Raw genomic sequence first — 27,241 nt, 5'->3', positions numbered from 1 at the left:
CTTCCCTTGCTAATTTACCAAAGTTCTTCCCTTTTTCTGCATGAACAAAGTGTTTTGCCATGGAGCCAGCACCTGTCCCTGCCCCATCTCAGCAGCCTCTCAAGGTAAATGCAACAGCAGGCCATCTCTCTTGCTGCGTTGTTTCAGCTGTGAGCACCTTTGGTGTTTACATGTTTCCAGCTTGATTTTTTTCTCCTTCTTTCCCCCAGCAGCAGTTATGCAGGCTGTGCACGTACTCAGCCTTAAATTGCATGAGGAGCCGTTCGCTTGATTCTTTTCCAGAAATCACTGAATAGCCTCTAATCGGAACAGTATGGCTTTCTGTGTTACACACGAATTGTTAAAGGTTTTGAGAACCTTCCCTTGCTAATTTATGGAAGTTTCTCTCTGTTCTGCTTTAAAGAAATGTTGCTGTCACGCCCGACTTCCCCACCTGGACACGGGCCCTGCTGCCAGTGAAGCTCCAGGCAGTGTCCGCTGAAAAGCCTGGAGGAGCCGGCCCGGTTCATGGGGTCAGGGCTGTCCAGAAGTGCCGCTCGCTGTTCTCACCAGGGACAGGCAGTGTGCGTGCTCTGCTTTTCTAAATCTGAAACGGCTTTCCTTAGTCGCAGTGACTTAAAATTAAAGAACCATTGCAAAATCCTTGCCTTCTGTCCATAAGTGACAACAAATGTAGGTTAGAATAACCTTTTCCTTTGTGAACTTAGGCCAAAATAGCTATTATAGAGTTAGCGCAAGCTTTTCACAGCCAATTAACTTGTGCCATACATTGATTATTTTTTTTAGCATAGCACTCAATTCAAGTTAGTAGGAAAATCTAGTTGAAAAGAATCTGAAGTGACTTGGCCACCTGCTGGCAAGTAAGCTGTGATTTAAATCTCTCCAGTGAGCCATGTCTGAGTGCAGCAGTGCCCTGATATCCGTCCTCCTGACCCTTTCCTAGCAGAGTGCAGTGCTAACCGATCAGTTCTTTATTTCTGGGCTTTGGGCATCTTTTTTTCTTGGGGGTTGTCTTTGTTGTTCACATAGCAAGATTTTTAAAAGACCTTAGTTTTAGGAAAAACAAAAAAAGCAGCAATCACTGCTCCTTATTTCTGGCTGCCTTTGGGTACTTAATGGAGGAGAGCCAGGACCCAGACTGTCGCTGGAGGTGCACAGCAATATGTCTAGGGCAAGTGGCAACACAGGCTGCATCGCAGCAATTTCTGATTGCATGTAGGAAGAAAATTTTTCACCATGAGAGCAGTCAAGCATTGGAAAGGTCTGCCCAGAGAGGCTGTGGCATCTCCGTCCTCGGAGGTGTTCAGAAATCAACTGGATCCAGTCCTGACCATCCTCATCAAATTGGTCTGCATGGTGGTTAGATGACGTGCAGATCTCTCTTCCAGCCTGAAATACTCCGAGGCTCTATGGCTCCTTTTACCTGGGACCAAATTCCCCTTGCTTTTTCAGAGATCAGAGTTTAAGTTTCCTTTACTTGAACCGCAGGAATAATTAATTTTAATGAATCTCGAGTCTGGCTGGAGGTTCAGTTATTTCCGATTGATCGCAGTGGAACGAGGCTGGAGTGTCTGCCTGGGAGCTGGTTGCCATGGCTCGTTTGTGTTTAGCGCTCTGTGCAGTTGGCATCATTATAACAACTGTATTTCCAACACAGTTTATTTCCACTGACCTCTTGCAACTCAGATATTTGCAGATGTTTTGGAGTCGCTGTACACAATCAGCACATCGGTTGTGATGCGTGAAAAAGAGAGAAATTTCCTGCTGTGGTGCTAATGATTGGTGGAATCCACCAGAGTGCTTACCAGTAAGTGCTTTAGAGCTGCGTGTTTGCAAATAGCACAAGGAGTCATGCTAATGAGCTCCAAATTTCCTTCTGGGAATTCTCAGGAGCCTCACGTGTGATTCTGCAGTGGGTTTTTCTATTGAGAAGAAGCCTTCGTGCGTTGTCAATATTGTCGAGAGTGAGGGGCCAGGTTCTGCTCTGTACAGAGGTGCAACAGCCTCGCTCCCCGAACTGCCACTGGGTGCTGAGGCAGAGCGCCAGGCACCCCACAGGTCCTGCACCCATCGTCCACGCTGCGATGGAGTGGGGATGGACGGCGTCGGGCTGCCACAGCACGTGAACACACAAAGCAAACCTGAATTTGGCGAATCTAACAGCCCTGCCACTTGAGCTGTTGGATTTGCAGGCGTTATGTTCTTTTAGCAGTGTTTCTCTCAGTGTGGCGTAAGCAGCTTTGTGTAACGCACCGTCACGGCTAATGGGGAGCTTTTAACATCTTCTCACCTTGAAGAATAGGGATTTTGAAGGAGATTGCTGATAGTCAGGAGGGCAAATTGTACCGGGTAGGTGGTGGCATCTTCAGCATTTTTTATTAAAAACACTTAAAGTGGTAAAAAAAAAAAAAAAAAAAGAAAAAATTGCTGTGTTTAAAATGGGATCTTTAAAATGTCTGTTTTCACCTATTCAGAATGAAAATTACTGGAATAAATTGTGTAAGGGTTCCCAACATGATGGCTCTGGCTCAGCACCATCAAAGTGACATAACTGTGAAGGCTGTCAGCTGGCATTTCTTGGGGTATAAATCAGATGCTGCAATGTATGCAGAGTTTGCTTTGATTCGAGGCTGAGCATACATTAAGCCCAACGTTAATTCCATGTGCTCTGTGGGATCGCTTCTTTATTTCTGGGTTAAACTGCATGTACAATAAATTTGTAGCTGACCTGAAAGTTGCTATTTCTAGCGTTTCCCGTTTGCTAACAGCACCTGATTTTGGAGTGGGAGACGAAGCAGGGTAGTGGTCCAGCGGATGGGCAGAACACCTGCAAGGCGGGAGCGTGCTGCTTGTGCTGCCGGGGGAGGAGATCCGCAACCAGCGCTCACAGGCGACCGCTGAGATGAAATCTGTGTCAGCTGTGATTTTCCCTTTCGAGGCTAGGAAGAAAAATAATCAGCTATATTTAGCATACTTGAAAGAAACCACAAAATCTGTCCAAGTAAACACAATCTAGCTGGGTGCTTTGCAACACCAAGTCTTGCATCTTCCCAGGATCTATCTGAACAGAAATATGCAGGAAATGGAAAAGTAAAGGACTGGCTGATATTTGTCAAATCATCGGCGTATTAGCTGAGCATCTGCGAGGATTCTGCTTAATTTCTACTTGATAAAAAGTAGCAGAGCTGAAATGTCAGACCTAATCTTGCTTTTATTTACGTACGTTGAGTTCAAGCTAGCGTGTTTCTCAGAAGCTGCTGAAAGTTCCCTTTAGCATCCGTTGGTATGGGGTCACGATCCAGCTATTTGCCTAGCCCTTGTTATTCTCCTGCTACATTTTTTGGGGGTCACTGCAAATTTCCTGATATTTAGCTGGGGGTGCTTGTCATTACAACAGGGAACATTCAGAGATTCCGGCAGAAGAACTGGGAATCTGCCAGGATCTGTCTTGAAGAGTGACACCGGGGTTCCCAATCCAGTCCTCACTCCTGCAGTCGCAGTGCAGAACATCGGGGTCCAACGCGTTGGGGCCCTGATCGTGGCTGAAGCTTGTGATTGCTGTAGCAATAGAGAAGGCTCTGATATGACACCCTGACCATACTGTCTGGAAAACTGCTATTCTTTGGCTTTTGAAAATAATGCCAAGAAGGCCTTCTATATTTCAGTTCTTGGTCTCTTTTATCTCCGAAAGCACAGTTAGGTATTTTCTGCTTGTTTGCTTGCATTCTGCAAACTTTTTATTGACCTTTTGAGAGACCTCCTTGAAGGTCGACTTTCCTGGGGTTCATAATTCGTAATGTATTGTTTGCCTTGAGCTGCTGTAGCAGAAGCAGATTTTTCTCCTTACAGGTCCTGTAAGTGATATATTTAGTGAACACATGTCCAGAAAAGAGCAGTTGTTATCAGGCTTTGGTGGCCAGCACTCCGCCAGCAGTGTCCAAGTCCCTGCCCTGTCAGTAAGGTGCTAGCTGATAGCAATGAATGGCTGCAGAGCCAGGTTTGTGGGGCACGGTGGGTCCAAACTGCTCTGCAAGCAGTGGCCACCCTATCCACCCCCCTGTACTGAGTGTTACTCTCTGCTATTCCCATTTGCATTCCCAGATGCAGTCTATAAAGCACCACTTGAGTGAAGTGTTGTGAATCACTCAGTCATAAACTGAGTCAGCCTGAAAATGGAGATGTTGTTTTGGGTCTGGTTACTGCTTTTCGCCACCATTGCACCTAGCGAGCAGTGAAGAGAAGCCCAGACATAAGGAGCAACAGCAGCACACGGCCGCTGTCAGCATCTAGAGCTGAAGGGAGCCGCCAAAACCCCCAAAGTAGCAGTGGTGTTGTGGTTTGCCTAGATCCTGGCTTATCTTCAGCTGGTTGAAAGCATGCTCGTTAATGTAGCTTGCGTAGTTCAAGCTTTAACAGTTCAGTGTGAAAGAAATCACTGTGCTAACCACTAGGAATTTCACCAAGTTACTGCTGAGCTGCTTCATTGCTGGGTGGTATAACACCCAGGGGAGGTTTAGGGTCCTGACTCTCCAGGATACTTCTGGGAAAGCCAGACACAAGCTTACTGTTCCCTGTGCAGTGCCCCAAAGCCACGGTTTCTCTCCGCACCCCCATGTTACCCCAAGGCACGTTGCCTTTCAGATGGCAGAGCCCCCCCTGCCTGCGGAGGGGCCCCTGCGACCCTGGTGGTGGGTCTGGCCGTCTCCGATTTTGGGGCCGATTTTGGGGCTGGCTGCTAAGAACATCGTCAGCCAGGAGCGCTACGGCAACCCTGGTGCCAGGACGGAAAAGCTCCCTGCCAGCCGTCGGGATTCACGAGTGCTGCTGTCTGCCTGCGTAGCGCCATCAGGAAGCAGATCCACGTTTCCTAATGCAAAACAAACCTTTTGTTAGGGCCTTGAGGATCCCTGTTCCCTATGTGCCAAGAAGTCTCATACAGAAGCGAAGAAGGCATCTGTGTCAGGTCAGACACGGCGCAAGGGGGCAGGTCACCTGGTTCAACCATACGAGCGGTCAGATTGCCTTCATGCTCTCCGTTGCTATTTTTGCTTACGTTTTCCTTCTAAGCAGTGAGGTGAAGCAAGGCCGGGTTTGGAACCAAGGCTTGTTTCTAATCGCAAATTCCTTCAAACCATTTTTTTTTTCCAGTTTCCTTTATTAGTATAACATTGAAAGATTTGGACTGTGGTCACTGGTGGGGATAACTTAATGCAAATAAACACAAAGTGATGTGATTTCTACTTGAATGTCACTGCTCGGCTCAGTTAACTGCTTTTAACGTGATTTAATTTCACAGACAAAATACATTTAAGAATGCCTCATGCTGTGTCTGCCAGAGGTTGTCTTGCTTGTTCAGGGCCTGATGTTCCACCTCCTAGGCTAAAGTCAGGCATAGCTGAGATTTATCAGCGTCCTGTCCTTCGGGTCAAGCAGTTAGGTGGCTGGGGAAGCCTTTCACATCTCATGTGCTGCAGTGCTGTAGGCTGGTGGTCCCAAACTTACCGGCACCTCAGACGTGTGTGGACACAGAAGTGATCCTCAGGTGCCTTTAGCTTTGGGGATGAGTGGGTATGCCTACAGAAAGAAGGTCTTTTTGGGGTGTCAGGTCCATCCATAGAAATTGGCTTAGCTTGTGTTATACGTCACGTTAAAGTAAACGCTCCTTTATGTGTATCTGTAACATTCACACACCCACACATTGAGCAAAGCTCTGAGCATCCAGCTGCAGCTCTGCTCTGATCAGCAGTAAAGGCCTTCATCGCTTTGAAAAAACACTTCTAGCTGGGTCAAAACTTAGAATTTGCGTTACCTGAGAAATTCTAACCTATTATCCTTTGTTGTGGTCATGAAGTGGCAGAAAATTGCTTCAAAAGTTTAACAAAACAACATAACAGACATGCTCTACTTGATGAAAATATGTTGGTTGGAGTCTGATTTGGACTCATCTAAATTTAACCTTATCTGCATAATCTATATAAGCATGCATATTCTATATGAAAAATGAACAATACACATTTTAAAGCTGTTAAGTTTAGCATGTTCTGTGCTGATAGCAGTGTTCAGATAGCTATAAACTTGGTGTTTAAACTCAGTCATTAACAATTTGCAAATAATTTATTTGTTTCTACGGAATGGGATTTTCTAAAAACAAAACAAAAAAACGCAAAGCAAAAAGGCTTCTAAACAGAAAACCTCAAAACGAACCCTTCAAGCACACCTATGTATGTAACAAGAGCATCTCTATTTCTGCCTCATTCGGAAGTAGAAATGTTCATTTTCCAAATATTTTCCTTCAGAAATATCCTTTTCAAATTGTAGATGAGGATGGGGTTGATGGAAGCCCAGCGTGTAAGTCTGGTCTCTGACTCCTTCAGTTTCTCCTTGAATGTCCTGGTGTATGCTCCCAAATGAGAGGATGCAGACACATCTCTGGTTTGTCATTTGTGAGGGCCGATTTTCGTACTGTGTTGGTGCTCTCAACCCGCTGGAGGTAGCCACCCTTCTGACGGGCTCTGGTCTGCCAGCTCTGGTGGGTCAGGTCTGTACGCAGCACCTTGTCATCACCTCAACTGCAGAAAACTGGGGGCGAAGAAAGAGTTGCACGTTGACTTGTGGTGAGATCTTTCTATGCTGGCTCTCCCTGGCACTTGCTGAGCCTGCAGAAGCAGCTCAAGGGTTACGGTGGCTGATGTTGGAAGCTCTATAACAAATTTCAGTTAATGATACCGCGGCCTTTGGTAGGGATCTGCTTGCAGGCACTTTCCAGAAATGTGCAGGTGATGACTTAACTGTGGGCTGGCTTCTTGCTGTAGGACAGCCTTTCATGAAATGAGTTTACTTACAGGTGACAGATGACAGCTGCTGTCCAGGCTCGATGAGAAACTGAGGCACTGAGTAAGCGAAGTAATGGCACGGACTTGGTGTCATTCTGTTGTGCAAGTGCAAACAGCTTCTGCGCCCTGTGTTTCAGGGAAAAGAAAAGCACCCTTCTACCGAGGTGGTAGTTTTTAATTGACACGTATAGTTAGCACTCTAGGACTGAGAGGCAGAGAATGACATAGGAAGTGTTATAATAAAACATCTTGTCTGAGAGACAGCTGTGCATTATTTGCAATGAGATTTCATGTGCCTTTAGGCTTTCTTCTATTCCTGTCCTTGGCTATTTTTCTTATACAGACAGATCCAGCTATTTATATAGCAAAAAATGGTTTGAAAGAACTGTTTTATCTGTTTCATTACCAGGTAGAGAATTGAGCATAATAGCAGAAAAACCCGATGAAGAAACGTAAGACTTTCTGCTCTGTTCCCTTGCTGTCTTCCTCGCAGCCTCTGCTGTGCTCAGGCTGTTCCTCAGACTGTCCCAAGTGCATTTGGCTTGCTTGTTCTTCAGAAGTTAGTGCCAGCTTCTACAGTTGGGAGCAACCCCTAAATGTTATCCACAGCCAGCTGAATTCCTGCCCTCATTTCTCCTCTGCTACGTGCCAGGTCCATGGTTAAACAGGAAGGTGAGTTTAAGCCCCCGAAGGAGACTGCCTGAATCCTCGTGTGTTGGTGGAGCAGGAGGGAAAACATTTGCTCCGAGTATTTTTAGCTTAGAAGACCTGTCTGTGGAAGTCATAAAACAAAGGTTGAAGGGCTCATAGGAAGAGTCTCACTTAAAGATTTCAGCTGTAAAATCACTTGCACAGCTTGCTTGTTTGTAACCAAATAATAGCACAAATATTTGTATTAATCTGGAGCTTCCTCAGCATCCACCATAGAGGATTTCCCTGCCCGCCGTCAGGTGCGTGCTTGTGTGCTTCAGGCTGTCTGGTTGCTGGGTTGTGCGGGTCTCCCAAAGCTGGAGGGAAGTAGAAGAAGGAATCACAGGGATGTGTATGGAGTTATTCTGGGGGAAATATGTATAGTTTAAATTGCTATGAAAAAAGGGCTGCCGTGACTACCTATTTTACCTTATTAATTCTGCTAATGTGCCTCTGTTAGTATTCACAAATCCTTCCTGTCTTCGCGTTCAAGGCATCTGCTGGACACGCTTGATAATGAAATTGTATTTTTCTGCACATGATGAACCAGTAGCATTAAAATATTTTCTCTACGATATATAAGGCTCATTATGGTTTCCCTTGGAAGCCCTGGGTCTAATTAGGGGGAAAATAAAAGGTAGAGTGATTTGTTTGGTGGAGAGATGCCCAGGTTCAGTGTGACATTAATACTGCAGGAGCAGGGAGGGGTTTTGCTGTTTTTTGTTTCCTCATTAGAGGCGTCATTATTAGAAGGTCCCCTACCCCTCAATTAATGAGGCAAGTGTGAGGCTTAAGTGCTCCCAGGAACCCTTAGTTACAGTCATCTGACCAGCCCAGCTGAAAGCTTGTTTTCCCTAAAATCCTGAAATTGAAGAAGCAGTGATGTAAGCCCTTCAAAGGCTATAAAGAATAAAAGGGGATTTTTTTTCTATCCCCTAATGAAAAGGGGCTTTTGTCAGTGGAGGCAGGGCTCGGGCCGCCCTGCGGTGTCCGGGAACATGCCATTCTTTCCTTGTGCTGTCCTCTTGCTAGTGTTTGGGTTTCGATCTTCGCTGTTCCCTGTGTGGCAGGGCTCAGTCCTGCTCACAGGCTGCATGTGGAGCTGCTGGTCCGCTCCTGACCCCGATGGTGGTGGTGTTGGAGGTGCAGAACCCGTGTGGGTCACGGCTCGGAGCACCGGGGCCTGCCTTGCATCACCGTCACTATTGCTTGTAATTAGACTCATGCAAATGGTATCTTTTTGAATTAAAAAAAAAAAAAAAAAAAAAAAAGGCTTTTTTTCTGGTGAACAGGGTGCAATTCTGCGTGGGAGTTCTAACAGCTGCCAGGAATCAGAGTAACACGTGGCAGCGGCTGACCTGCAGTGAAGGTTTGGTACGGAGTTTTTATCTGCAATGCAAGGCTCTGCTGCCTCACGCGTGCTGCTCAGTGGATGTTCAAAGGTGGCTGTAATTCTGAACCCCAGGATAAACCAGAGAAGCAAAAGCATACAAAGCAAGCCTCCAACAATCCAGAAAACGAATGCATTGATGGAGTTGCTCTGAATCATCAGAATGGAGCTGTGTGTGCCAGGCGCCGCACGAGACTGGAACAACGGGCAGCCCTCTGCCCAAAGGTTGCAGCCTAAATGGGTGATTCACACGCAGGGCAACAGAAGGGCTAGCACAGACACACTGCAGGAGGGCTGGTAAACAGGCACAGCAGGTTATTATTAAACATATATATATAAATATATATATTTGGGTCCAATTTAGCTAAAGGGGGATTCGCCAAGTAGAAACACAAGAAGAAGGGACAAGAAGAAGAAGGTAGGAGTTTATAGGGGGAAGAAAAGGACAGGGAAAGAAGTAGCACATAGGACAGGAGGAATTAAGCAAAAGTCAAAGCACTTTAACTGATAGCTCTTGGGAAGAGTTGCAGCAAGCAACAGGATGCTGTGTTTTGGGAAAGAAATATTAAGGCAGTGCTCCTACTTCTTGGCAGAGAGCGTTGTGCTGGCTCGTGCGTTCCCACAAGAACCCCTAGGGCCACCTCTGTGCCCCCTTTTGCTGACGGGCAGATTTGTTTGCCTCCAGCTGCCTGCTGCTTTCTGGAGTCCGTGCTTCCAAATCCGTGCAGCTCAGGAAAAGATGGTGGGGCAGCAAGGGTCTTGGTGTGCCTCCCTGTCTCTGCATACCGGTGTGAAATGTAGGCACGTCTAGCCTGAGCACAGCTCAGTTTTCCCCCTCCGTGCTCAGCAGTGCCTGCTGAAAGTGTGCTTTCTTTCAAGACTTCCTACATCTCCTGAATTTCTAAATCTCCAGTTCCAGCCTTCCCACAAATGCCAGTCCTGAGATCAGCCTGACCTTTGCTGTTGTGGGTGGGGAGACGCGTCTGGCTTATGTTCTGGAGCATGCTATTGATTGGAGAGAACAACAGGGGAGAAAGAGCATCCTCCAGAGGGAAGGAGCCCTGTCCTAGTGTGGGACTGGCTCTGGGAGTACCGACTTGCCAGCATTTTCAGGCCTGTGGTAGAATCAGTGCTATCTTGGTCTTTAATGGGGTTAAACAACTGTACAGTAAGGTGCTTAAACGAACAGAGGAGACAGAAGTATGCAAAGGTAGTATTTTTAACCCATATTTAATCATCCTCCTTAAGGTGTTCTTAATGAAGGACTTAAGTTTCCTCTTAGATTGAACACCATCCCTTGACTTTGCTGGCAAGATATCACTTAAGAAATCATTCACACGTGTGAAAAATGCAGGGATGTGTGATCTTCATCTGTGAGCCAGTCAGCAGGTTATGCTCAGTCATAGGGATGGTTTAAAAAAAAAAATAAATCCTTTGCCAAGGCACTATTTTATGTTGTTATGCCCTGAAATGAACTTTCTATTTAGACAATCGCTTTATAAAGTGAACACTTCTACTCTCGTGTAGTGAGCAATGTGTTAGATGATTGGGTTTTGTCCATTGGTGTTAATGTAAAACTGGAGTGTTACAGCAGTGTGGCTTAAAATTCAGACTGGTTTTATGTTTTAAAAAATGCAATAGTTCGAATTCTCTATTGAGAAATGAGACCCATAACTTGCTTTTCACCAGTTATAGCCTTTATTTAATTTAAATATGTTATCTGAGTTTCACGTCAATGACAATAGTGCAAATGGTTGAATGAAACTAAGAAATAGTTGCAAAATGTGCTTGCTGTGTTTCTCAAATGTTATCAAAGCACAATGTTTTCTAACATTATGAAGACTGCATGGAAGGAATAAAAAAGAAACTTATCAAGCAAAAAATATTGAAAACTTTTCTGCTGAAACAAAATCTGTTTGAAATTAACCTTTAAAATTTTTCTTGTACTGGGTTTTGATCCTCAGTTTGTGTAGTACGAACCAAGAATGGGTTTTAAGCAAAGAGTGAAGATAGGATTCGGTTCTGCTGCGGTGAGACATTTATCCCAAGGAAACTGGTTCTGACTTGCTGCTGGAAACAACTGATGAACCTGATTCACCCAGTAAGCACAGTGAGGTCCGGAGTGAGCACTGCAGCTGTGGGACAGGATTAGTACCACCTCGATGCTTTCTTACGCTGTCGTGCCAATAAGGATGCTTTCCGTCCATAGCATGGTGGTCTCCACATCGTGGTGGCTGCTCTGCTTTCGAGCGTGTTTTAGACCATTCAAATGTGATGAATTTATGGAATTCATATTAGCTTTCAAAGTACGTCAGAAAGAAATACTGCCAAGTTTCGTTGGTATGAAAAGCTTATCACAAAGGAAATGAAAACCTATGGTTGCCACTATGTGCACCGATTTGCAAAATAACCACAAACCAGATTGTTTCTCCTGTAGCTAACAGTTCCCAGCTGTTGTTTCACATTCCGAATTTTATGAGTATTTTTACTGGCAACAGGAAATATTTTTGTCTTTGCAGGATAAGACATCCATTTCTTTATTTTGCATAAAATGTTTTCTGTGTCTTTTCTGATTATTCTGCAAGTGGAAGTTCTGCATATGTTTCCAAAATGAAAATTTGCCATGGTTATTTTCTGAACTGTCATGTGAGCTCTAATGTTTAAATTGGGTTGAATTTCCAAATTCTTTGCTATTGTAGCTGGTTTTCTAGGAAACAAATGGTAAAGACATTTTATATTCTTTCTAATTTCATTAAGAATCCTGACTTCAGTGCAACAGGAAAAGAATCCTTTATTAATTAATATTGATCACAAAAATGCAATATACTAAATTTAGATTGCTTTTTTCAGTAGAAGTTGCTCTTTAATGTTATAATTCAAATATATTTGCCACCTGTTGTACCTTCCTTTAGTTGTGTATTTCAGGATTTTAGTCTCCTAATGCGTGTGCTTGTTTCTGCTTTGCAAGCAAGCACCTCCCTTGTAGCTCATTGTTTGAAGACGAGATGTCTTTATGGTTTGCTGGTGTCACCTCAAGGTTTGGTTCAACTCATTTTGTTAACTTCACTGTGGTTTATCAGTTATGTATGGGGGTAGAACTGGGTTTTGTTTTATCTGCTTTCAGTTTTTCTTCCTCTTTGTTTCATGTTTCCTTTGCACCAGTAGAAGTTTCTTGTTGTGCTTGGACTGACACCAGCGCCTTCGATGCTCTCCTGCCAAGGTTAAGTGCACCAGAGGTCCTTGTGGCTGCAGCAGAGCTGTCCCCATTCTGTAAGCACGTCAGGTGGCCTCGTTCCTTCCCAGGCTTCAAAACACAAACTCCACTTTTATTGACCTTCCAAGTGAGATTTTTTGGCGTGTCACAACTCCCCAGTCAAATGCCAGCAAGAGGGCAGCAAAATAGTTAGTATCTCAGGGTCATCTTTAAAGCAAAGTACTGTACCTCACAAGATGTGGGTGTATTTTTTGACCTAAATGTCAACCATCAAACGAAATACTTTTAGTGAATAGTGTATATTACCCAAAATGCTGTTTTTTGTTTTGTTTTGCTTTTAATATCTTAACCAAAGGCTATTCATAAATGTGTTAAGCAAATGATTTTGGATGGAGATAAACCAGAATAGGATGCACAAAATAGGTGAAGGATGTCTCCTTCCTGTTCAGAACTAGTGCAGATTTCAGCAGAGGTTTAGCTAGTCTCTCTGGGATATTTACTTTTTTAGGATGAAGGGTGGGTTCAGGTATGGATTGAAATAAGACATCAAAGTTTTGTTAACGTAAGAGTGGGGAAGAATGTTCTGGAAAAACATTTTTTCCAAATGGGTATTATTGGTGTGGGGTTTCTACGACACCACCAGTCATTTCTGAAGAGCTTTCGGAGTCTATCATCTAAGAGTCAACTCTGTTTTTGTGCTCTTCTCCATTTCCCAAGGCCATGGTCTCTGACCATGAATATTTTGGACTTTCCTTCTGCGCAGGAAGGCAATCTGATATCCTGCATTAGGTTTGCCATGGTATGTCTGCCTTGAGTATTGTCATGCCAAGACCATTTTTGGGGTGAGCCTTACATTGAGGATGATGCTGTGGAAGTCCTCTCTGGCTGCCTTGAGCAGCGGCTTTGGACATCCCCGCTCCCAAAGTGGCTGTCCCACAGCTTGGCCCCCAGCCACGCATTGCTCGTCCTTGCCAGAGCTTCCCTACTGAGAAAGGGAGAGGAGTTAAAAATAAATGCGTTCATTTCTTTATATGCTTTGGCTTAAGATACTCTAAACAGAAAATTTATTCTAAGATCAAGTGTATTTGGGCCTTTGACGGTATGATGGTAACAGGAACGTATAGTGGAGCCATTTTCCTTGATTTTTTTCTTTTTTGCTAGTGCTGAAATGATTCATCCCGTTACTCACCGTGGGAGTGTTAATTGCCACGTTGTGAGAGAAGTGCTAGCTCCTTACGCTGAATCAGCGTGCAGGGCTGCTGCGTGCAGTGTACCGGCAGCATCTTCGGGGGAAGTGCCAGTTCTAAAAGACGATCTCTTCCAGTTTGTTTCCAAGATTGAGCTCTCTATTGGGAAGTACATTCTGTCGTTAAACGTTGTTTTTACTTAAGGCTAATCACTGATTATTAAATGTTATTTATTTGCATGTTATTACATACCATGGGCCAAGTCCTGCCTATCCACTGCAACTCACAAGGCCCGTGACTGCATTTTATGACACAAATGGCAAGATTGAGGCCAACAAATGAGTTTAGTAAGTGTCCATTTTCTTTAGGAATGACCAGCATTGGTTTCTTGCATATTTGAGAATTTTGACTTAATCATCTTTAAGCAACAAATATTTAAAAAGTATGTTGGAGTGATATTTCTCTCTTTTACACTTCAATTTGCAGGACGTGCAAGCTTACAGGCTATTGTCTAAGTTTGTTTTACAATTAACACCACTCCAGCACACATTTCAAGATGATCATGATACAAAAAAGCACTTACATGTGATGAAATGCATCACGGTATTGTTGGATACTTGGTTGTGGACAGAGCTGTATGAGGACCATCTGAGGCTCTGTGCTGTAGTTCCGAGCAGCATCTGGGGCTGGTGTGGGGTCCTTTATTTGACGGTGGATAACACGGGCTCCCGTGGCACTGGCTGTGGCTGCCTGCTGCAGCAGCAAACCACTGCTGCTGCCTTTGGGGCCTGTGTCCCAGCCTGTTCTCAGTCTTGATCCCAAGAGCAAAAGTGAGGACAAATTTCGCATCTGAAACCAAGAGAACAACAATTTGTAAGTTATAGAACTGTAAAAAGTGGTTCTTTTAATACAATAAAAAAATGGTTCTTAAAATTTTCTTTTACTTAGTACATTAACTGTGGGTCACCATAGGAAATACTTCTGATTTTTTTTTAATGTTTTTATTTTTTTTTACTGCATTGAGTAGATATACTGGTAGAGTTCCAAAGAGAATATTTTCTAAAGAGATGAATTTTCGGTAGAGGAATGTCAGATTGACATGTTGAAGTGTTCTCATACAGTATGGAAAGAATAAAATCTTTGTTAAATGTTACTCCAGTTTCTGTTGCTAAATATATACACATGCAATTTTTCGCTGCAAGTTGGAAGGAGTGTTTTTCTACTCGAGGCAAGAAGCTGTCCTAGATATTTGACTGAAAACACTTGGAAATGGAACATTGTGGCAGGGAAAAATGGGGTGCAGGAGGATTCTGCTGTAGGCTGGCATAGGCAGGGAAGCTTTTAGGGGAAAGCCATCGCCCGAGGTTGCAGCACTTTGTGATTCAGTGGGTTCTTTGGTTGAGGAAGCATGGGGATTTTCTCCTACAGCAGTCAGTCTCTGGAATTGCAGCTCGGAGCAGGGCTCAAGCCACGAGTACTCAGGGGCCTTTGGTCCTGTTTGGCACCAAGGCTTACACAGTATTATCTCCTTACCCCTGGGCCCAGGGAAACAGGACTCTGCCATGGTTAAGGAGCACTTTGAAGGAATCTGTCAAGGCAGCCTGTCCCTAGGAATAATAGTCACTGAAAACAATGTCTCGCAAGAGGAGTAAAAATTTGTAAGCAGTCAACTTCCTGAGCAGCACATCTACGTGCGGCGTGGAGCTCCGCACTGTAACTAGCTGGCTCGTGCATCTGAATCACTTCCTTTGCCCGTGGGTGGATTCTCACTGCTATTGTGTCCTATGCTAATAATTCTCTCTCGCGTTCACAGAACCAGTTTACAATAGGATGCAGTCAGTGCTATCCCTGTGACGGTGTGCTGTTTGCTGGGGCTGCTGGATGTGGATTAACAACTAGGTACTGCAGCACTGGGGACAGTTGGCAAGCTCCTGGGGTGCCAGGAATTTGCTCTAGAAGTCATTAATTAAAGCCAAAGGAGCTGGTGTCAGTGCGGGTATTAAGTCAGAAGAGCCCACGGTTCTTCATTTTGTGTGTAGAATTTATGTATGTAGAATTTATGTATTTTTAGTTAATTAACCTTTTCCATATGATTTTTTTTTTTTTTTCCTGTCCCTTTCCTGTTTTGAGCAAGTTACTAATTCTGGATTTGAAATCATTGAGTAAAAGCTGAACACCTAAGATCTGAGAGCACTGAAAATGGCACTGTCAAATCAGAATGCCTCAATCCCTGATCCTGTATTGCATTTGAGTGCTTACTAATTTTTATATACCTTATATGTAAAAACAACACTGAGAGAGAGGACTTACTGAGAGTACAAATCTAGAAGATGCTTTCGCAACCTTTGTTTGGTCCCGTCATGTGTATGTGTCACGATACAGCCTTCAATTACCCAGCCCCACAATGCATTTTCCACCAACTCCTGTCATATGCAGTGCACAGCGTAGACGATACCCGTTTAATGAGCAGCTATTCAGTATCTTGTTTCCGCCTCGTTGTTCAGTCTGTGGCCCCAAGGCCTTACTTACAGCATGTTATTTGAACCCCACTTTGAAGGCAGATTTATTATTCCCTTGGGGGCTCATCTATATTGCTCATCAAAGCAATATCCAGAGTATTGAAAAATATTTTTCATTATATTTCTTTTAAATGAAGAGACGCAATTATTCCAATTTAATAGATGGGATTGCTGAAAGAAAGATAAAAATGACACTTGAAAGTTCTGACTGCGTTTGAATCTTTAGTTCAGGAAAATGGGGCTTTGTTTTTCAGAGGAAGCATATTCCATCTCATTGATTACAGACATAAAATGTCGTCTTGGCTTTGATTGTTGCTAAGGGTTTTTAACCCTTGTCTTGAAACAAGCTCACAAGACCTCGGATAAGCATTTGGAAAATGGGAGAACCCTTAGAGTGAACAGCTTCTTTTAAACACCTCTCTTGTAAGTACGGTGTCAGGGACAGGAGTAGCAGCGTGAAAATGTAATCTGGTGTAAGGTTCAGTTGCTCTGGCTGAGAAGCCACCATCCTGTTCCCAGTTCTGTGGCGCTCTAGAACGTGTCTGTCAATTTTTCTCAAAAACTGCATTTTAGGTAATGGGTACCTTTGGTCTGTGCCTCGTATCGATCCCTTGGTGTATCCGTCCAAGCCTCAACTGGACCAGGTGGTTCTAGTCAAACAACAGGCATGCGATGACACGACCAGACTGTGCAGTGCATGAACACAGGTAGAATTAAGGCCATACGAGCACCATTGCTATTTACTTTTCCTTACTTCTGGATCAGTAGACAGCCATCTGTCACTTTTTACTAATAATAGCTGCTCATACACAGAGCAAGAAGCTACTGCTACACAGCTTGTCTGCAGAGTTTGACAGGGTTTTCTGAGTGTAGGTTATGACTTGTGTTGCCAGTTTTGGAGAACAGTAGGCTTTTCTGCCCATTTCTGCCTCTCAATGTCATGTATAATTTCTCTGTTCCCAGATTTCATCCCAGTTCCTCTCCCCTCGTTCTCCCTCCTGTTACACTTCTTGTGCTTTTTGATCCAAAGTATGTGAATACAATATATTTAATAGCTGAACTCTCTCAGATGGATGTTTGCAGTAAGGGTGATCTTGAGAGAGTCAGAATAGAGAACTGGAATCTAAGAGGTGGAGGTTTGGCTGGAATATTTCACGAGACAAATGAAGAGAGCACCTTGCAGAAGAAGGTTGTACGTGATCATAATTACCAGCATAGCTATAATAACTTCAGTTTTTGATGCATGTTTGTGTACCTGGCAAGAAAAAACACTTCTGCTATGTGCTGTTGAAAAATACACAGTGTGTTTCTCTTGCAGTTTGTGCCCGTGGAATGATACAGATACTGTATTCTGTAGTTGCCATGACACAAATATTTTTTTTCTAATTTTCTTACACTAAACCTGGTTTCAGACCTCGCTTCTAGTCGTCTTTCCCTTCCCAGATGAACACAAAGCTCAACTCCGTTAGCCCCAAATAAGACATAATCCAAAGAATAAAAATTCAAGGCATCGGAGAGGAACGCCTCTAGCTAGGAAGTGTCCCTGGTAGGTGTCTGGTTACTATAGCAATCGCCATGCCGCATGTGACCAGCATGGCAATTGCAAGGTGCTTAAGAGCCTTTTCTCTTGCCTAAGTTTGATGTCTTCTAAGCAGAGGTGTTATGTGAGGTCACATACTCTCAATTGTAACTACCAGATGGACGGATAATGCAAGCGATCAATTTGCAGCTCCCACTGGGCAGAAAATGGTGCATTCAGTTCATAGATTTTAATTTGTTTGATCTACAGCATGCTGCAAGTGCTGAGAGAAATGTATTTTCCCCAATCTAATGTTTGTACGCCCGTGTTTTGACCATCAGTTGTACGTGAAATTCTGCCATGTCCATGTTGTGTGGATCTTTTCAGACCACATGGCCAATTATATCTCTGCAAAACTTGTCTGACAATTATAGTGCAGTTAATGCTACAGATATTGTATAACGCCAGCAAATAGGAGGCATTTGAACAACAAAGTTGGTGTTTCATTAAAATAACCAATTGTTTTAAAGTTAATTCTCTCTTTGGACAATTACTTTGTCTAGTCAGTTTGGTGGTTTGACATCAATAATGCACTCTGTCTCTAGCAAAAAAAGTAAAAGAGGGTACGATGTCCAATGTGCATACTGCATTACTTTTTAATGAGTATTTGAATAGGTAGTCTCAGATTTATTCAGCACTGTCAATTTGACTTTCATCAATGTTTAAAGGCTGTTGAGAATCCCATTAAAAAAATCTTAAATGTTGATAGTTCCTTGCTACTTCCATGGAATGACATTTATTTCTAGAGGATAGAGGAACGAGGAATAGAGAGCCAAAAAAGTGATTAAAAATAAACAAACAAACAAAAAAATACCACAGTATATAAATGCATGCACACTTTTTCTTTACATATGCAAGTTGTTGATAGTATATCAAACTCAAATCTGTATTTTTCACGATTTGGAAATATTCTTCTTTTGAAGGACCCTCTGCTGTACTACCCATTTTTAATTCCTGCTGCTGTCCACGGCTGCTGGTGCTGAACAGCAAAGCCAGGAGCGACAGGCAGCTTGGGTTTTGTTTTGTTTTTCAAGCATGATGTATTAACAGAATGGAAGTGTACAGCCGATGTATTTCTTGGAAGATGGCTTTGTATTTCTTGGCTCTGAGACTATGACTTACTAGACTGAAAAGGTTCGTTACCAGGTCAATCACAGCTGTGTAACATTAATTCAGATTAAAGAAGGATGGCTTTGTCACACATTTTTAGATGCAAAGTGTGAAACATTGCAGTATTTTTTCAATGCAGCTTAATAGATTAATGGAAAAGTATGGCACAAGTCAAAGCTGCAACCTCCACTGGCTGGAGGAATGTGCTTATTAGGAGATGCAGTCAGAATTACTAGAAACACTGTCCCACCTCTTTGATCTCTGTGCCTTATTTATTAATTAATTCATTTATTTTTATTATTGCTATGGTATATGAAAACAATTGGGGTATTTTTGTGAGTTATAGTTTGGGTTAGCAACTCAGATTTTTTTTTTTTTTTTTTTTTGTAAGGATTGTTGTTCTTTCCTTCTTCCCTGGTGCCATCCTCATCTAGCCATAAGGAAAAGAGAAGAGTGTATCCAGCATTTTGCTTGAGGTACCAAGCGTCTGGAATGGCAGGTCCCTGCTCAGGTCCTCCAGAAGGGCCCTGCCATATGGATCCTTGGCAGGCCAGCCACCTCAGGCCTTCGTGGCGAGTTCCTCTTGTGCTGCCTGTTGCTGTGTCCTCAGTCAGGCGTGGGCAGTCGAGGGATTTTGGTGGTACAGTTTGGGAAATGTCATCAGTAGTCATCAACAACTACATGGTTCAACCACTGGCAGCCTATTGTAGTTTTGTTTCCATGCTGATGACTGAAAGGTAGACTCAGGAAAATAAAATTGGTATGAGTTGACCTGTTTGCAAGATGTTTTCTTTGTTCCACCCCTTTGGTCTCTGCTAGGTAGTGAATTCTTTTTTACCAAGGAGCATGCAGAATTGCTTGAAGAAGTGAGGTTGCATCCACTTTACTTTAAACAAAACAATAGGAATTTCCTGTGGTCTCTAAATCATGTTCTGTATATTAAAAGCCATCGGATAAGCATGGTCATGGTGTTACTGGGAGGGAGTTTCATGTTTAAAAAGCAGTGGTCGGCTGGTTTGGGTGAAGCCATCAATGGAATTGCCCTTGTCTTTACTAGAGCCAGGACCTTGCTCAGAATTTTGACACAGAGAAACTATAGGGGAAAACAAACAAACAAACAAAAAGTGCCTGTGAAATTAAAAAGGAATAATTTGACAATTTGTTGAACCAGAGTAGATTTTTGTTCCTTGATCTCTGTTTTTTCTTGCTTGCGCTTTTGTATCTCTACTACTGATTCTGTTTGTGCTGTGTTTGTTGAGGAGGATACAAATAGGGAATAATTATACAACAGTGCAAAAAAATGCTTAGTTCATTGATGTGTTACTTAATTTCATAACAAAAATAATTTAAAACATAATTTGCTGGACTTTCTGGTATAATTAAATCAATTCAAACTTTATCTCGTTTCTATTACAGTTTGGTTTGCTGGTAAACCATAGATTTTTTTTTTTTCCACCCACCTCTGAGTTGTTCTTTTGTTCTTCTCTTATCAGCATGGGCCAAAGTGGAAGCTGATGGTTCAGCTGAAAGTAACCCCCCTGTAGTGGCGAGTCAATAAAATCCCAGATGATCCATCCATGACAGACTGTTCAATATATACAGAGTACTTACTGCACGTGGTATTTAGAGTTGTTTATATGTATATATATATGGTGCTTAACACAGAAGCATGTTTTTTGTCGTCCCTCCAATCATGTATTCAAACACACTTAAAAGACACCCCCAAAAACCTTCAGTTTCCAAAATGTAGGGCGTGGAAATGTGAAATATGGAAGTGTACTGACTTGCTGACCATTTTTTTTGGGGGGAGTGTGTGTGGGGGGAAGTATGGATCGCATAGCTAGCAGAGATGCAGAATTTGAAGCAAGATCAAGGTACAGAGAGAAGTCATCATTTACCTAGAATTTTCTAATTTTTGTGGTTGCTTTAATGGTGGGATTTTAGACATCTTAAATTTAATGTCTGCTGTTGTTGATTTAATAATCCCAATAAGGCCAGATCTATTATTTTTTTTAATTGTGGAAGTACCTGGGAATGCTGTCATAAGGAAGCATTGTGGAAAAAAATGATTTTCTGCTAGGAATATGCGGCTTCTGTGGTAGAAAAAGGCATCGTCTGTGAGGGCATGGCAGCGTGGGCGTTCCCAAGGGAGTTGTAGGGTGGCAGCGGTGGCAGCACCGTGCGGTGCCATGGAGCTGGGTGCAGGCTGGTGTCATCTGCCAGCAGCCCCACAGACGGCATTCTGCTTTGGCTTGGACCAAAGGGGAGTGGGAGCAAGGGTCCTGTGTCTGGAAAGCGCCCAAATGAAGCTCAGCAGGGAAGCCTTTCCAACTGACTGCACGTACCAGATTGACGGGATTCATTTAATGCTGCTGCTGTTACCTGTAATGTGCGACAAGAAGCTTCTGGCAGGGCTTGGGCCAGCGCATTGCTGAAGAGCTTTGTGGGAACTGCCCCATTGTAGATTACTCGCCGGGGATACTGCTCCGGCTCTGTGGGTTGATAGGTATGGGCTGAAGACAGGATATCCCTTCTATAAGATGCTGAGGGGTACGCAGGTATGTGGTTACAGCCTGGGGTTAAAAATTGCTTACTGTGCAGTGCCTGACCCCATATTAGAAGGATCTGGCGAGGATCTGACATGCATGTCACAAGGCGCTTCGCCAGGTTTTGGTCTGTGGGTGCTGTCACGCTGTACACTTGGTTTCCTGCAGTGCTGTGGTGGTGTTCAGAAACAAACACGGCAAAGAAGAGGTGAGGACGGTGTTTCACTGTAGACATCACTGGCTGTTTAACAGGAGGGGGGCGGCTTCTGTGTGCAGCCCAGCCTTCTGCCTCAGGACTGCTGCCTTCCCCCAAAACGTGTACCCTAGCATGGCCTGAAGCGAGGCTGCAGTGTGCAGGACTAGCAAACCTCCCCGCTGTGCAGCAGCTCTGGAAACCTGCCTTTCTCCCTTCGCCTGTGACAGCCTCAGTCCTCCTGCCTCACGCTTCTCAAGACTGAGGCAGGCATAGAGCTGAGGCCGTAGCGACTCCCAGGCGTGTCCCTCAGCCCCTGCATGTGTTGGGGACCAACCCCAACACCCCCCTTCAGCAGCCTGCCTGTGGCGGCTCGCTTCCTGGGGCCACAAACAGGCGCTAGCACGGCCCGCGAGGGGCCAGCTCTGCAGAGGGGCCGAATTGGTGCAAGATCCGCCTGAAACGGGGCAGGGGCGGCGTCCTGCCGCCTCAGACGCCAGCACCGCGGGCTCGGCCCCTCAGCCCCTCAGGGCGGGTCCCCCCCTCGCCGCCTGTCCCCGGGGCCGCCCGCCGCCCTCCTCCCGGTGTCCCCGTGCAGAGCAGCGCCCCGCCGGCCCCCTCCTCTCCCCTCCCTGCTCGTCCCTCCTCGTCCTTCCCCTTCCCTCCGTCCCCTCCCTCCGCCGCCGTCCCCGCTCCGCCCCGCGGGTGCCGCCCCCGGCGGCGGGAGGCGCCCATGGCCCGGCGGCGGCGGCCCCTCAGAGGCGCTGGGCGGCGATGGGCGACGAGGCGGCCCGCCGGGGCGACGGCAGCGACCGCGGAGAGGGCGGCGGCGGCGGCAGCCAGCGCAGAAAGCGGCCCAAGAAGGTAGCGGGGGGCTGGCGGGGGGCTCCCCCGGCCCCACCCGGGGTTAGGGGGGGGGGAGCTGGGGAAGGGGCGGCTGTTGGGGTCGGGCTGATGGAGGCGGGGGGGTGCGGGGCTGCTGGGGGCCCCCGGGGAGCAAAGCGGGGGCACCTGTTGGCTGCAGCGATCCCTCTGTTGGAGGCGGTGCAGGGAGAGCTTGTGGAGCGCCCGAGTCCCCTGAGGAGGGCTGCGGCTCCGCATAACCCCGAGAGAGCCGCTGTGGGAGCATGCAGGTGAGGGGGTGCAGCCCCGCGATGAGCCCCCCGAGCAGCGTGGGGTGCAGGATCTGTGTAAGATAAAGCAGATAAAGCCCTGCGCACGGGGAGCTGCACCGAGGTGCTCCTTCGGGGCTGGCGATGGAGGAAGGCGGTGTGGCGAGAGGTGACAGTGCCACCCGCATCCCCCCGCCGCTCTCTGTGTCCCTGCGAGCACCCGAGGTGAGCCGGGCTGAGCGGGAGGCTGAACAAAACCCGCCTCACCCCACCCCATTGTGCACATGGAGCACAGCGGGGGGCTTATATCGCACCCTGCCTGGACGCTGAGCCTGACAGAGGCAAAGGGAGCGCCCGCCTCGTCTCACCTCCAAACCTGAGGGCAGAATTGGAAAGGGTGCTCTGAGCACACCCGAGGAGGCAAAAATCAAGAGACTGGGTGTGTACCTAGTGCTTTCATAGGGCTGGGAGCAGCCTGTGTCAGCAGGGAGGTGTTGAAGCTCTGAGAAATCAAAGTGGGTGTTTCCATCTCCTCCTTTTTATCCACACATACGGGTTTCTCGTTTTGCCATTGTTTTCTAAGTCAAGTGGCCAAGAGCCTTTCAAGGTTGAAACACGAGTGTGTGCGGCTCTGCTGCCAAACGGTGCTTAGAAAGCATCTCCTGTACAGAGCCTGCGTGTTCAGGGTCTGCCAACAGCTGATGCATCCATTTTTCAAAAAACATAACCAATGCTTTTGTGTCTGCAAGATAGCTTTTATGACCAGAAAACATTAATTGGTCATTTTCAGTTGACAAGTGTAAAACAAAAAAAAATCGTAATCACTCAGCTTGGATGCAATAGCTGGTAGTGCTTCAGGTCTGGTAAAGGCTTAGGTCTGCTGAACTTTTGCCCTATTGCCTTCATGAAGAAATACATTTCCAGACTTGAACATTCATTTTTAGATTCTAGGAATAACTTTCTTAAAACTACAAATTGATATATATGTTTTGTTTTGTTTTGTTTTGTTTTTTTTTAAATAAGGAAGAGACATCCTGGAATAGCCAAGGGTGTGAGAATTGCAGATGCAAGTTGTTTGTCTGAATCAGAAAGCACACGTTTGAACTCAGCTCCCTTCCACGTTGACTGGGTAGGCACAGTTTCTGGAGCAGAGATGAAAGTGCCACGTGCACGAGCTCCAAAATCCAAAGTAACGTAGCCTGTTTTCAGGTCCTGAACTACTTTAGCTGAACGGAGCTGCATTGCACCATCCAACGTGCCCTCTATCTGTTCTGTGGAAGTTGATCCCTTTTGTGTAGATAGTTAAATATTCATTGAGCCAGATGAGTTTGATCTGCGTATCGGGAGAGGTGGAGGGAAGTGCATCTCAGCTACAGCATCCAGTTGGGTCGTCTTCTATTCCAGGAGAGTGTCTGAGCTGGGAGGTGGTGTAGGGTTTTCTCCGATTCGCAGCAGTGCTCCAGGTTTGTTCTATGTTTGAACACTTTAAAGTGAAATGGCTTCAGTGTCACCCTAATACAGAATAGGAAAAACTGAACAAGTGAAATTTTCATAAAATGGAGAGATTAATGACCCACCAAAATAAATTTATTCTGTTTGGAGGTGCTTGTGAGCAGTCAGTGGGCTGCCCTGATGGGTTTGTGACTCCAGCTGTAGGGTTAAGATCCGATTTTCCTGTGGTACTTCTCCTCCACGTTACACCTGGAATATCGTGAACTTCATTCCTAGGAAAAATTGTGTTAAATTTCTATCCTCATCCAGTTCTAGTGTCAGAGACCATGAGACTTATTCTGCTGGAGGTGCAAGCGAACAGAGGCTGCCTTGTTCTGCTGCTGGTGTAACTGAGCAGAAACCCAGCGGGAGCAGCGCGTGGAGTGTGTCGGTCCTGTCCCTGTAGCTGGTGAACCGCCTGTTCTGAAGAGCAGCATGACAAGTGCACATCAATTTATGCTGCCTCAGGTTTTTGAGACCTCCTCCTGTGCCTTGCTGAGCACGTTGTGCAGTTACTGGGTGTCCCAGCACCCTCCCAAGGCTGGCTTTTCCTATTATAGATGCTTCAGATGGAAAACCACCACAGCAGAAATCAAAAAGCCTACTGGTCATCGTATAGAAAACCAAGCATATTCCTACTGTTGATTGCTAGAAGCACTGCTGGCAAAGAGGCTTCCCGAAACCACAGGTTCTTACTGTGCTGATCATAAAGCACACGCCATTGAGAGACTGATGCAAAAATAATTCATCTCAGCTTATTAAAGAATTCCCCTTTTGTTGCTCAATAAGAGAAGTTAAAAACCTGGAGTCAGGCTCATACTCTGAAAGACTCAGAGGAAGTTGTAATGCTTCTTTTTAGGAAGATGCCTATGACTTCTCTGAACCCAAGCATCGTCTCCTGTGTTAAATGCAGCTGCAGAAAATGTTAAATCGGATGCATTAGGCGAGGTCCTTTCACTGGAGAAATGGGAGATGTACATGTATACCTGCTAATGGAATCATTACACTGTACAAGCTAATGCTTTTAATTAATTTTGATTACTTAAGACTATTAATCCTACACATAAAGTAGTTGAGACCTAGTTTGGAAAACATGCAGAGTTCTGGTCACCGAGGCTTAAGAACAAGCATGGAGAGGCGTGCAGGGAGGGACTGCTGGGCGAGAGAGCTTCTCATGGAAAAACTGGAAGGGCTTGGCCTCTTTCGTGTGCCAGAGCAAAAGGCTGTCTGAGGGCAAAAGGAAATGAGGTTCTTCAGCAGCCTTCTAATAGGTATAATCAGGTAAAGAACCAGGAGAAACTCGATTAGCTGTGAATGAGATGTGATTTCTGTAACGGAGCGCTGGGCTGGATTCAACGTACGGGGGTCTCTTTCATTCCCTTGTTCCTCGGTTTTCACTTATGTCATTTGTGTTGCTGTAATGGTATTACAAAGCAGTTTCATTGATGGCAAATGGGATATTCAAGTCTTCTTAAATGTTTGTTTACCAGGTTATTTCTCTCTTCCAGCTATGGAATTTAGGAGAAAATTGAATGCCTCCAGAAGCACAATTTGAGCCAGTGTGTGTCTCTCCCTAAAGTCAGTGTGGAGGCTTCTGTACCAGCAGTCCCAATCTGCTGGGTGGCATTGCCTCCAAATTGCCTTCATTTCACACTTGCTAAGACCCTCTTGGCTTCCCTAGCTGCATCCATTTCCCTCACCATTTTGTTTTTACTGGTGAGAGACAAATGGCTGTGGCCGTGCTGCTCTTTGCTTCCCAGTTTGATGATCCCACTGAGATGAAACCAGACCAAGTCTCTTCTAAGAGAGACCAAGTCCTCTACTTCTAGCAGGATGAAGTACCATGGCTTTTTTAAATCTACAAAGGTTTTATTCTTTTGGCTAAGCCAGTTTTAGAGAACTGCAACAGCCTTGCTTTCGCTTGACTCGATCCAATTTACATGGAAGTAAACAGAGAGAAATGGCTCTGGAAAGACCAGAGTAGAGGGAAAAAAAAATACACAACCTCTTTCTAAGTCATGGAAGTAAGAGGCAGGCAGGTTTGTAAAAAAGATCAATGATTAAGCCAGTTGTATTCCTAAAGATTTATGCTCTGATGCAACTCCACTGATAGTCTTGCACTACTGTGGTCATGCGTTGCTTGTTCCTTTTGCCTCTTCTTCCCATCACAAGGCTTCCAGTATATTTTGTGCTAGGTATAAAACTAACATCATAGCTGCAAATGCTTTTTTTTTATTATTTTTTTTTAATTTTTTCTCTCTGTCCTTCCCCGCCCGCTCCCTCCAGCTGTGGTTGCTGTGAGAAACGGTAACAAAACAAGAACACCGTGCCGGTGCCTCAGGAGGAGATAAGGCACCTTACCTCCCAGTGGTTGCAGCAGAGCAGCCGTCACTTGGTGCCTGGCACCAGGCACCCCGTGCTTCTCTGGCGACAGCCCCGTGGTGCCCGACACTCTGGGGAAATAATTTCCACTTCCTGCAGCAGAGAGACAAGGGAAATAACGACGGGGGATATAGCCGAACATCTAGACTCCAGCATTTTGTGTTGCCATCGTGGTTGCTCTTCTAGCATCCTAAGGGTGTAAGGCAAACGACAGCAGCCACGCCTGGCTTTTCTAGGTCCCGTAGAGCAGCAGGAGACTGCAGGTATTCTTGTGCTCTGTCGTGCTGGAGGAATAAGCAATGAACACGTCTTAGAGCTGACACAGCTACTTACAAGGTTACATGTATTCATGTTACACTTCATTGTAACTTATATGTTGCTCCTTGAAATGTTTGAAGTTATTTTTAAAGGAGTAAGAAGCAACAAAGCGATGGAGGTATTTTAGCTATTAGCAGGTTTGTGCAAGCGCTACATTTCACAGGTTAAGTGCTGCGAAGCTGATACGGAGGCAATCATCTGCCTGCTCGTGCACCTGGATAAAAGTGGTGGGTTTTATACAGCCCTGTGTGTAGCCTTGAGCCCGCACCCGCTTGATGTGCATTTCAGGCTTCCGATTCCTCATTCACAGTTCTTGCTCATTTTCCCAAATGTTTGGCAAACAGCAGCTGAGTCAGAGGAACGAGTCCCTTGTTCCCCCGCCAGCTTCCCTTTCTCCCCGCAGGATGCCTGGGGCTGTCAAGCACCGCACAGATTGCATCCTGCTCACATCTCGCAGCCCCGTCACGCCTTCCTGGCTGGCCGTGGCAGGCACCGAGCTGGGTTTTAGGGGGAGCCTGAAGCTCCAGGGACACCAAGCTCCCGGCTGGAGGCAGCCACGTGCTCTGCCTCCACCTGTACTGCGGCCTGTGATGCGGCCATCTCTTGCATCCTCATTAACTTGCAGGAATTAATTATTACAGAAGCTTTCCTCGCTGATTAAGGTGGTTTCTTTTGTC

The 27,241-nt window shown here is 45.3% G+C and overlaps 1 protein-coding gene across 23 annotated transcripts in view; it reads left to right on the top strand.

The window, feature by feature from the left end:
• The window catches only part of ANK2 (ankyrin 2), a 336,396-nt gene that overhangs the window by 88,275 nt on the left and 220,880 nt on the right, over nucleotides 1–27,241 (top strand). For 6 of the 23 annotated variants that reach the window (XM_082759102.1, XM_082759094.1, XM_082759092.1 and 3 more), the window contains exon 1: nucleotides 21,902–22,125. The exons of the other annotated variants lie outside the window; for them this stretch is intronic. In XM_082759102.1, coding sequence (XP_082615228.1) covers nucleotides 22,036–22,125 — 90 coding nt within the window. In that variant the 5' untranslated portion in view covers nucleotides 21,902–22,035. Of the gene's footprint in view, nucleotides 1–21,901; nucleotides 22,126–27,241 lie in introns of those variants that run through there. 23 annotated transcript variants of the gene reach the window in all.

The sequence above is a fragment of the Aythya marila genome (genome assembly GCF_965140915.1).
Source record: "Aythya marila genome assembly, chromosome: 4".
NCBI lineage: Eukaryota > Metazoa > Chordata > Aves > Anseriformes > Anatidae > Aythya > Aythya marila.
This window is presented reverse-complemented; position numbering and strand designations above follow the sequence as displayed.